At 36.7% G+C, this 12,154-nt stretch overlaps 1 protein-coding gene across 1 annotated transcript in view; it reads right to left on the reverse strand.

Annotated features, from left to right (window-relative positions):
- The window catches only part of BMP5 (bone morphogenetic protein 5), a 53,028-nt gene that overhangs the window by 22,056 nt on the left and 18,818 nt on the right, over positions 1-12,154 (reverse strand). The window contains exons 2-3 of the mRNA XM_072332683.1: positions 7,063-7,255; positions 1,296-1,444 (exon numbers count right to left, since the gene is read on the reverse strand). Of these exons, the coding sequence (XP_072188784.1) occupies positions 1,296-1,444; positions 7,063-7,255 (342 nt within the window). The remainder of the gene's footprint in view (positions 1-1,295; positions 1,445-7,062; positions 7,256-12,154) is intronic.

The following is a 12,154-nucleotide window of genomic DNA, read 5'->3' on the forward strand; positions in this document are numbered from 1 at the left end:
GGGCATTTGAAGACTTGTTGAATGCAGCAACAGCATGGCAGCCTACTTAGGATCAATGTCTTCCTTTTCCACTGGCTATATCTGGACTTTCTGGGCAATTTTAGGTGAAATTGCCCACCTCAGTTCAAGCCTTTCTGAGCATTGTGCCTAACGGAGGACACCAGGGCCACGGCAGCTTTTTGCATAACTCTCCAGCAGGCAAAGAACTTGCCGGATAATTCTGAGAGGCTTTGTTCACAGCCCAGCTGAGCCTGAGGGAGAATGCAGATCAAAACCAATGAGAAAATGTAGCAGAACAAAGAAAGAAGAAAAAAAATATATTAATTCTTACACCAGAGTTTCTGCTACTCATTAACATTATGTCAGCTAAGGTTTAGATTAGCTGGCATCATAGATCCCCTGACCTCTGGCATAAAAAGCTTTTCAACAAGAAAGCTCGACAAGAAAGTTAAATCTGAAAGTTTGCTTGTAAAGTAGCATGGATTAAGTGAACCATCACAAAAAAAAAAAAAAAAAAAAAAAAAAAAAAAAAAAAAAAAAAAAAAGGCACATAATTCTCTTTTTATTAGTTTCTAAAGAAATATAAGAAAGAACACTTCTAAAATATTATTTTGCATTGAGATGCATTTTCACTTTTTAATAAACAGCATAACCTTGAATAATGTAGAGGTCTAGTAAATTGTTCCTAAAATATCACTGCTATTATTCAGACATAATAGGATTTTTTCTACTTTATAGCTAATTAAAATATTAAATATTTCAATGCTTTGACGCATTTCAGGGTAAAAATGTTTTGAAATTAAAATTTCTTTGAAAGATAGAAAATCAATTTCCACATTACCCAATAATTAACCTTTTTCCAATGTCAGTATTAGTGGCAAGGAAGTCACTCCAGTCCTGTAGCTGTTTTATAACTTCCTCCATACTTCTCCTCAGAAAGATCTTTAGAAGCTTAATAAACTAAAAATTCCCCAAATCCTCGAGTTTCCTGACTGTATGTAGGCAATCATCAATGAAAGAACATTAAAATCAAACCTGATTTTAAAAGCTTTTATCCCAAATTTCATTTAGTTTTACTAGATTCAGTTAGCTTTAGAATTGCTATATTCCATATAATTAAGAACAATAAATAGTTTCCAGATCAAGGCTATATCAGGACAAGATTTTGTTTTTCATTTAGAAACCCGCCATGAATTGCCACCCAGGAGAGTTGAAAAGCACCAGTCCAGAAAAGGTTCACAGCAAGAGGATGACAAGAGCATATATGGAGTGATGATCTATAGTTACGGTCTTACCGTCCCCCGTTTCAGCGCAGAGCTGCAAGCCCAGATTGTTCTGTGGATTAATCACCCAGTGATTGCTGGTCACAGTAATGTCAAACACAAACCAGCCCACATCAGAAGCTTGAGCCTTTCTTGTGTCTAACAGGAACAAGTCTGCATCCCTAAGTTAAAGAAAATAGAGAGTTATGACATTCAAATATTACTATTTTTTTCTCCCTAACTTTCTTGCTGACAATAACTTTCTCCAGTCCAAATGAATAATCCTTCGACACATCCTCATCACAACCACAGCACAGTGTACGCTTTAGCCAACACATGATTGTTAAGTATAATAAAGGTATTCCCCTCAGATGCCTTGCTGAAATGATCCTGCATATGAAAACTGTAGCTCTGGAAAATGTAAAAAATCTAGTTTCCTGGTATGAATACACAAAATATATAATTGAGACTGTGCATAAAGGATTCATCTTTCAGCACCAGAATGTCTAAGGAAGATTAACATTTATAAAACATCCAGTGTAAATGACAAAAAATGTCAAGATCACGTTCAAATTTCAACTAAAATTCAAAGGCATAGTGTGGCTAAAAGAATCTGTTATTAATATCATATGACAGCAGTGATATCATATAACAAAACATGAATATATGACAGTTTCATATTAGTACAGATGTTTAGAAAATAAGTCTATATATCAAAGTGGAAATTATATACTGATTCAGTAATGTACTTATTACATTTTAACTCTCTGTTCCCTGGTATGTTCTCAAATTCATTCCCATGAAATTTTCCAGTAATTCAGAAGGGCTGCTCAGGGGAGTTAGTATAATTGTGTTACTAAATGTTTAGCATGGATCATTTATTTGTTCTGTTTTCACATATCTCCCAACACAATTGGTTCCAGAACCACATCTGCATTACAAATAATTTACGGCAACGGCAATACCAAAAGCAAGATATTTAGCTCTCATCAGTTTCACTTTACACGCTTCAACAAAGCAGCATGCATTATTAAAAACTGTTTTATCCAGTTTGCCTTTTAAACTTAAGTCTATTGTTATATAAAGCTTTCCCTTCTCTGCCATAAAATGTAATCAAAACAACAATGCACAAGAAGAAATGTTTTACTCTACAACTTGACAGCACAAGTGAAGGCAAACTTGGCTTACACAGACCTTGGAGTTGCACCGTTAACTTACAGGCAGTATGAATGTATGTTTAAAGAGGTAAGAGAGACGGCAAGAACAGGCTTTGTGCATAAGTGAATTTAGAATTATGATGTTCTTGTCTCAGTATTCTTAGTCTGCTTAATCACAATGACATGGTAGGAATTTACGACTTTATCTAGACTAACCACTTTACACGCACAGAAAAGCTCTTACACTGAAAAAACATTTTGTATAGCTCTTGAAACTGTGTTAGTTCAACACATGGGAAAATAAAACCAAATGAGCTCAGACAAGTGTATGTTTGCTCATACGTGAGAAACAGTTGCAGAATCAGGTCAAAGAGCTCAGCAGCAATGAGTGAATATTTATTTATTCATTTGTTTATTTTTATGACATTTTTTATTAACAATTTTCTTGGAACTTTTTTTAAAATTCACTCTTTTTGCCTTACTCTACCGGACAATTGTTTGCTGAGCTCTTACAGCTTGTGCTCCAGTAGAACTGCGTGAATGGCCACACAAGGAGAAAACATACCTTCTCCCTCCAGAGCTAACATGAAAACAGTCTTACAATTCAAAAGAGCCTGACCGACTACTTTAGCACTGAACAAATTAACAACGTACCGCAAGCTCATAAATAGTATTCTCTGGAGTCTTAAATGCCCTTTTTTTCCCCCTCTAATAAGCAGTTTTATCAGAACCTTAAAACTGAACAGTTTAATTCTGAATGCCACAGGCTTTATGACAGTTAGTTATTTGTAAATATCTCTTGCACCATTTGGTAAATTTAATAGGAAAGTGTAGAACTACGTGGAAAATAAAGTATTACATTACACTGCGATGTTTTCTTGTTTTTATTGTCTCCTCCCAGAATACATAATTATTTTCCCATATATATTCTTTTTGCTCCAAACTTTGCTGTGAATGATACAAAAAGTTCTCCAAAGTCAATGCATACAATATCTATATGCTGAATCAGAATACTACTAACAGGGTAGCACAGAAATCCTTGCATAGAACAAATTCTCCCCGAGGAGCATTTCACAGCATGACTCATTATTTGTACAGCAGTACAAACTCCCATCGCTCTGTCTTCGGCACTGCTATGTCCACCTTCCTGCAAGGACCTGGCTATGATAACAGGCAGATTGTTCTTACCCATTTACTTGGCAAATAAACTAAAAAATTAGCTGTGAGTACCTAGAGGAAATTAGAACTGAATCACAAGAGAAGATAGTAAAATAGAGAAAAAGACTCCAGATGAATGCCAATATTCTAGACCATCTAGCAGGAATTTACTACAGAAATTAAAAATATGTGTCGGGAAAATAATGACTTTTTCCAGGATTCATATAAATACTTGGTGAAAACCTGGCTTTACAAAAATCAGTGACTGCTCTGGATTCAGTGTCCTACCATTAGCTGATGCCGCTGAAATTTCTTACCACATTTCACAACATTTTCAATTTTAAAATTCTCCTTTACGAAAGGAAAGAAGGAAATAAAACCCAACACATTTAAGATGAAAAACAGCTGCAAATTTTGGCCCTAATAAAAAATAAATAATAAAATAATAATAATAAAAAAGATTTCTACTTAAAAATAGTCCACAATACATAATAAAAAAGTAAGGCATTATGTTGTAAATAGCCTGCAGTGCAACAGTGAACACATCATATAGGCAGAACACAGTTGATTGCCTTTAGCTTTACGGAGACTGTTCAAGTTTAGTGATCTCAGTCTGGTCTCAGACGCCTAGTTGCCTACATCAGAAATGCTACCACAGTCAAGAATTTCAGCATAGTCTACAGGCAGAACATCTAAGATCCAGATCTCCTGGGTCATTCAGGAAAGTGAAGGTGAAATAAACCATCTCTACATTCCTTGAAACCCAGCAAAGATTTTGACCAGATTGAAGTATGACTACTACTATGTAATAGGCCATCCCCATAATGCTGTTTCACCTCTCGCCTCATTCCAGAAAGCTGCTCTAGTATCTTAATGCCACTTGAGGATTCCCTAATGTGGGAAGAATCCTTGGGGTTTAGTTAAATTAGTGGCTAGCTGCCACTAGATCATGAACAAGGATTTGGCCTGTTGGAGCACATTAATTTCGTCATGAGAAAAGATCAGGGTAGGAGTACATTGGCAGGGCTGAATAGAAAAGTTGCCTTGCCATTGGCATTGCTTTACATATTTCCTTAGAACAAACAGAAAATTTCAATCTCAAAGTCTGTAATTTCAGCAAACTCTGAATGAATTCAATGCATGCATTTCAGCAGCCACTCTGAAGTCAGGAAAATGTCTGAAACTACAAAGTCTGAAACACAGAAACCAAAAACCCTGACCACACCTTGCCCAAAGGCACAGCAGAACCTGTAACAGATTGCGTAATCCTACTGGACTCCTCCATTTCCTATTCAGAGCAAAGAAAGATGAAATTAAGCAGTTCTGCTGTGGTATGAGCAGGAGTGTGGAGCGCTCTGCAGCTGCAGAAATATTTGCACCTAAATCTGAAATTTTATCTCATGTCTAGATATGGGACAAACCTGAGGTGACATAGTCATGAATAATGCAACTAAAGCCTGGATTCCAAGGCAAGAAATGTAACTTTTTTACAGTTACAAAATATGCTTAGGAGCTCTTCTGACCAGAGATACCAAGAAGCAAGTGGGAAAAGTTCCTTGTTTCAGATGTGAGCACTATAGAGATTGTGAGGTTGTGGACTTCTCCAATCCCAACATGTCAAATCATTTGCCTCCATATGCTGCATGTATAAGTGGAAACTGAAGGGAAACACTTGAATTAGACTGTCTGAAGTTTCCTTAGTTACAACAGGGAAAAGCCAATGGGTGGTGCGTCATTTCATGAATACTCTTCCAGCATCATGATTCCATCAGAACACATGGGGTTATTAGGCTAGTGAATGGAAATATATAAGTATTTATAAAATGTTTATATGTAGAAATAGCAATTTTACTATCTTATAAATGTGCAGATAAGATATTGAAAGAAATCATGAGTATTCTTTAGTGGTTTCATAGGGACAACTGTCATTTAACAGGTCAGATGCTTATTGAAGTTTTTGTCTTGCTTCAGAGGAGTAAGTGGCTTTGCCTTCTCTAAAATAGAACAGAAACTACTACTACTAAAAAAAAAAAAAAAAAAAAAAAAGGCAAAAAGTAAAAAAAAAGACCGTACAAAGAAAGGAATCCATTTAAGTGGATTACAAAATGAACTTTTCCCACTTGTTCTTAAAAAATATCTTGCTCTTCAAATATATATATATATTTTTTCCTTTCAGTTCCTCCAAAAAGTTTCTTTTGGAACCTACAACAACAGAACTTTTGCAAGTTAAGCACAGAGGAAAAAAAAATATCCTGCACTGTTCTATTTCTGCACAATGTAGTAAGAAAGCAGAAGATACTCTGGAAGGCTGGAAGGAGAAGTGTTTTCCCTTCTGTTGGTTCTGCTCTACTGACATAAAACAAGTCCTCTTTATAGCCATAAAATGTTTATAATTTGATGGTCAGAGATCTCACCTGGAAGGTACAACCTCAGGGTTCTATAAGCAGCAAAGAGATTTGAACTTTGGCCTAGCCTTTCAGCTACCTGATGATAGAGCATTTGATGCTTTGCAAGTTCACGCTGCCATTTCCACTGCCCTTGCTATGCTAGACATTGCCAGAATAGAAATGTGTTATCTGTTCCAAGATGAGGGAGGTTTTTATTTAACTCATGACAATTTTTCTTTCTCACTTTGCTCAAACATTACAGACATTAAACAATTTAATTTTAAAATGTTCACCAATCTACGTAGAAACTCCAATACCTTGTGGGCATGTCTTTTTTTTTTTTTTTTTTTTTTTTTTTTTTGCACAAGCATCTTGGAATTGCTGCTACTTTTTAATGGGAATTTTGTGGTATTTATCTACTTTGCCTTGTTAAATCTAGTCATTTACATGCTCTTGAATAGTCTTGGAAATATGTCCCACACTTTTCTGCAAACACAGAATCAGAGATTTGCTCATGAGTAATGTCATATGTGTTTTAATTCTCAGTTATTGTAAGCAGCAAGTGTTAAGTGTCCGTATGTCATCTTTAAGGCAGAGCCTGATTCAACCTTTCAGTTACATTCTGCAGAATACTAAAACACGCTTGGAAAAAAAAAAAAAAAAAAAAAAAAAAAACATTCCTTCAAAAGTCAGCAAAAATGAACAGTCTATCTGCCTTTAAGGAACTAGCTGAATCTTGGCTTGTAGTACCTCAGTGTCAGCAAATGTTGTATTTCCCAAATCCAGACGCTTACACTGTGCATAAGAATCCACCATTTGTTCACTGAGAACATGAACCCTCACCCTCTCTGTGTATGGGCAGACTGTTTGGTGAGGCTGGAAATGAAACTCCATAAACCTGGAATAAATTATGTTGAAGATAAGTTTTGTTCTTGCTCAGTTTTTGTTGACGTTGCCTAGGAATTAATGCAACACAAACCACAACGATAGCAATAATGCCTTGCCAAGGGCACGCTTATGATCAGTTATCACCTCTCTAATTCAGATAGAAATCTGGAACATTACTGAAGGCATAATATGTTCATGCCGACATGGTACCTGTTGGGATATTCCTTGATGATCTGATAAATGCTAATCTGAATTGTTTCATTCTCAAACCGGCTGTTGCTTCGATCTTTGTATATCCGGAATTCAGCTGCTGTCACTGCTTCTCCATGTGGGATTTGGGTGAGGTCAAACCGAAATTCCTTGTAGTGCCTTCGCTGGTGGGAGAAGTCCTTGTCTCTTTCAACTGTTAGAAAAAGAATTGAATGCAAATTAAAGTGGTGAACACCGATTTCCCATGATTAATGGAGCGTTCCCCATGCTTAGGAGTAAACAACAGGACAATATAAAACTGTGGAAATAATAAAACCACAAGCTCAGACATACTTCCAGTTAAAGGAAATTCCACAAACCAAATGTCTTCAGTTCAAAAGGAAAAACCCTCAGTGGCTTTTATACAAATTCCAGAAGCCAGAGTGGAAAGAATATTAAAAAAAAAAAAAAAAAAAAAAAAAAAAAAAAAAAAAAAAGTCTGAAAGAGGGCATGTTGTAAAGTAACTAGAAATATGGACAAACTTAAAGCTGCAAAAGGATTTGGGACTTCGGTTTAGTTGCAAGCACAGCAGCAGTAATATCAGAGAAATAGATGGCTTTGGAAAGTGCTACTCGTCACTAATATCCAGGCAGATGAGGGGAATGCTGATCATTCCCTCTTAACATAACAAATTCTGAAGTAGTGCTAAAGTGCACTGCAACCACTGTATATTCAAGAAATGATCACATCACATAAATCACATCATGCAAATTAACACATGCTGCAGTCTAATGGCATCGGTGTCATCGTGCCAGTGGTCAGAAGGACCCATGAATCAAGGCTGAGAGGCAAAATGGTGTTGCACCCCAGCACAGGCAGGGCTGCTCCTGACTGGAGAGGTCTCTCCAAGAGGCAGTGGCTGCACAAGACCACTGCTGATGTTTTTGACACCATAGTTCCAGAACAACTAATCTTTTTCTTCCTTAGGTCAGGAGTGGATGGAGATTTAGGTTGACTTCAGTGTAGTGGGGATTGGTCGGGTACCTGCAGCAGTCCTGACCCTGAGATAGGTGCCACTCCCACAAGGGAATATCTGTTTTGGTTCAGCAAGGGAACCCACAGGGCCCGGTGCTAGCTGATGACTATCTTATGGGATGAACACCAGATTTTACGGATGCAGAAAGGAGAATCATTCACTTTTTTCCTTCCTAGAAATGTAACGCTGACCTCTGAAAAAGCTGTGCTCAGACCCTGATGCAGTGGAGAAGTTTCACTTTCCTCATGACTTGACTGACAGTGGACAAAGACTGACACAGAGCTAAAGGTTTGTGACTGCACCCAGCTTCACTAAATGCTCCTTCCTACAACTCCTGTTCTTCTCTCTGAGTTTTGGTAATAACTAACTATCTTCAGATCCTGGGGAGGAACAACACGAGTTCTGAAAAGTTGTAGGTATAGATTGCTACCTTATATTTATAAACAATAAAATGTCTTCATTTTTACAGTATATTTATACTTAGATATTCATGCCTATGTGTACACTGACACCACTTTATATGCATATGCAGTGCATATCTGTTTGTATATACATGCTGTTTGTGTTATTATAATGCATATGTAGTCTTACAAAGCAGAAATGTGCTGAAAGAAAATGCTGTGTTTTGGAGCTGCCGTTTAGGGGTACAGTCATGGACATCTTAAAATGAAAATCACTGAAGCAAAAGCTTTTACACTGTTTTCAGAGCAGCCGTCACCTGTGGCCACATAACTAGAGCCCTATAGAACACATTCATCCTTTCAAAAATGTTAACCATCTATCTTTGCTTTCATGAGAATATTTTCTTGGAAGTGTACAAAACTAGGTTGCCTTACAAATCACCAAAAATAAAATAGATAGGTTATAAGAACAGTTTGCCTTCAGTGAAAATGAACTTTCTCTTGGCTGACAAAAGGAAAATTGTCTGCTAGCTGCAAGGTTTACTTGGCTCAACTGTGTATTTAGCTTACGTGGGCTTGCCATCTTACACTATGTAGAAAAAGTAAAACAGAAAAGAGGCAGAAGCATGTAAACGGGCTGCTCTGTACCTGGAGATGAATGGGCTGCTACTGAAGAGAAACAGGATACAGTCTATTTAGCAGCTCTGCTGCTCAGCTCTAAGCTGTGAGGTATATACAGAGATCTAGCTTGAGGCTTGGGGTCTGTTTGCCTTTTTTTTTTTTTTTTTTTTTTTTTTTTTTTTTTTTTTTTATGTACATGTAAAGGCTTTCATTTCTGAGAGAACTTGGCAGAGATTAACATATGCAAATGCACTGAACTGTGGAGTATTTTTCTAGCATAGAGTCTGCCACAAGTTTCTAATGTTATCACTCAGGGTTGCTGAGCTAACGTAGAACAGATATGTCCATAATCTGCAAATGAAAAGTATATTAAAGCCAGAATTAATGTAGCAACAATATCCTGCATTAGAATTTATTCAACAAGTATTTACCAGTTTTCATGGGTAACTAAGCACAACTCACTGTGAGTAAGCACTGGAGAATTAGACTCTGAATAAAAGTTTTAAACGCCAGTACTCCTGGCCTGAGCTGTTTTTATTTGGGTTTGAGGTTTCTTTTTGTCTAGTTTCTTACAAGTACATTCTAATTAATAACATTAGTTTGGAAAAAGCAGTTGTCTCCATGTACACTACAGTCTGGACACAAACCTCTATGACACAGTGTGATAACCACTGATGGGATTCTCTCATGAGCATTTACAACTGCTAAAAGAATACTGATAGCCCTTGTCTGTTGAGCCCCAAGTTACAGTTTACTTAGATATTATGTATCCATGTATATCCAAGGAAGAGACAGTGTTGCCATCTGATAGGATTGCAATTTCAAAATTTCCTTAGGCCTCTACTTGGCAGGACAGAACTGGCAAGCAAGGCAGGACCCGGGAGTAGAAATAGTCTCCAAAAATGAAGGAGTGTGTAAAACAGGCACTAAAATCCATGAAAAATCTCGAGTCCAGGGAAGTCCCACCCTCCACATTGAAGCCAGAATCTCAAACCATAAATTTCTGTAGGCCAATGTACAAAACATTAAAAACAATTTTATTGTATTTAGAAAAGTTAAGATTTTATATTATATAGAAGACTGGAAAAAAGCAATCGCAATCATGTTGCAGCATTGTCTGGTGTCTACAATGATGAATTTGAATTATAAAAGAGAAATGTTATTTAATGATATTGAGTATTTTCATGCTGAAAATAAAATACAAATCCAGCTCTCTTCTGCACCTAATAAATGTTTTGTTAGGGAAGACTGTGAATGCACGGTATGCCATCCATGAGGTCCTTTGCCTTGCTGAAATGGCATTAAGTGCATTAAGCGGGGCACCATGTCTCAAGTATTTCTATTTCAGCGTGACAGCTTTTCAGGACTGACAGTCTGAAAAATACAGTTCAAGATTTTGAAGTATTCAGTTCTTCCAGATCATTCTCATGTCATTCCAGCTCTGCTCAGATCATCTGACAAAATGTTTCTCTGTGGGACAGATAACAGCATCTAAAAAATAAAAGTTACCCGGAACATCAGGAAGTCCTTTTTTAACTATCAAAAGTCTATAATTTTTGTAATTAAAAAGAACTACTTTATCAGGTCAGTGCTGATTACAATAAAATTCTTCATTTGCTCTCACTGCTCAGGAGCATTGGCTTTTTGCACTGGTATTTTTATACCACCTGAAACTAATATATTCAGCACTATGGTTACATCAGAAAAATTGTAGCTCAGGGGAATATCACAAACACCTGTGTGTGTAAGATAGGAAAGAATGATATTTTCCACCCATGTGGCTCACTGATGAAATATTCATACTGTATTAGCACTCACCCCAATCCAGAAGGAAAGGAAATCTACACCACAAAAATATTCTGAAAAAAAAAGGATTATCTCTTGTATGAAAATATTGTGCAGTAATTTCCATTAACAAAAATACCAAGTACAGAGATGGATGAACAGTTCAGTACATAATCAGTGTATTACCAATTCAGCTACAAACGTCTAATTGACTGTTGACTGAGCTTAAGAAAAGTTAAAATTGCTAGCAAGAATTTTATGTTGTGGTGCATGGGACTATTATGCATTCACTTTGGCAGTTAGCTCCCCACTGATGTGTTTCACTTTTCCTGAAGAGGTTGGTATGTGGTGACATACATGGAAAGTGAAAGCTTCTTCAGCAAAGTGGGGAGAAACTAAGACCAGGTTGTAACAGGCTGATTTTACAACATAAGGTCCAAGAATCCCAACTGGATTCATGAATCATGAAGCTTCTCTAATCAACTTAATGTTTAACCACTACATATACATGCCAAGGCAAAGAAAGGGTCTTGCAGACCGTGTAACTAAAAAGGGCCATTTGCACTAATCTCACTGAATTTCACTGTTTAATTCTGAGTTCTTTGTATAAGCACTAAGTAAACCAGTCAGTTTTAATCACTTCAAGGTGATAAAGGTTACAGTAAGCCGATATACTACAAACGACACTTGTTTACATCTTGAATATAATGAAATGATAGTTTATCTACAGTGAACACTTGTGGTTATCTGACAGAAACAGGTCAAAGGTTCCAGGCGTTTTCTCCTGAAATTACTCAGTGCTGCCTCTAATGACTGATAATTGAAAGCAGAGGCTGGAAATATCAAATGTGGTAGGTGACAGATAAGCAACAGATTAATGCAAGTACTCTGTTACAGGACACTAAGAGGTCAGAGGCCCTAGGAATTAGCTATTGTGCTACTGTGAAAAGACAGACATCAAATAGCTATTTACCTCATTGCTCTGCTCTCTGGTATTCAAATCCTAGAAACCCATTCAAGACTATTAAACATCAGACTATGTTAGTGACAATGCTTTTTTACAAAATATGGGAAAAAAAAAAAAAAAAAAAAAAAAAAAAGGTTTTATAGGGTGTGTTGACAAGGGAAAAGATGCGATCCAAGAGCAGAATGAAAGATTCTTTGATATGACAGATGTCAAGATTTTAACAAAGTGCATCACAGAGAATTTAAGAACCACATTCAGCAAAACATCATTTTCAGCTGAGGAGATCAGAAAATAGACTTCTG

This window comes from Excalfactoria chinensis, chromosome 3 (genome assembly GCF_039878825.1).
Source record: "Excalfactoria chinensis isolate bCotChi1 chromosome 3, bCotChi1.hap2, whole genome shotgun sequence".
In the NCBI taxonomy this organism is placed as follows: Eukaryota; Metazoa; Chordata; class Aves; order Galliformes; family Phasianidae; genus Excalfactoria; species Excalfactoria chinensis.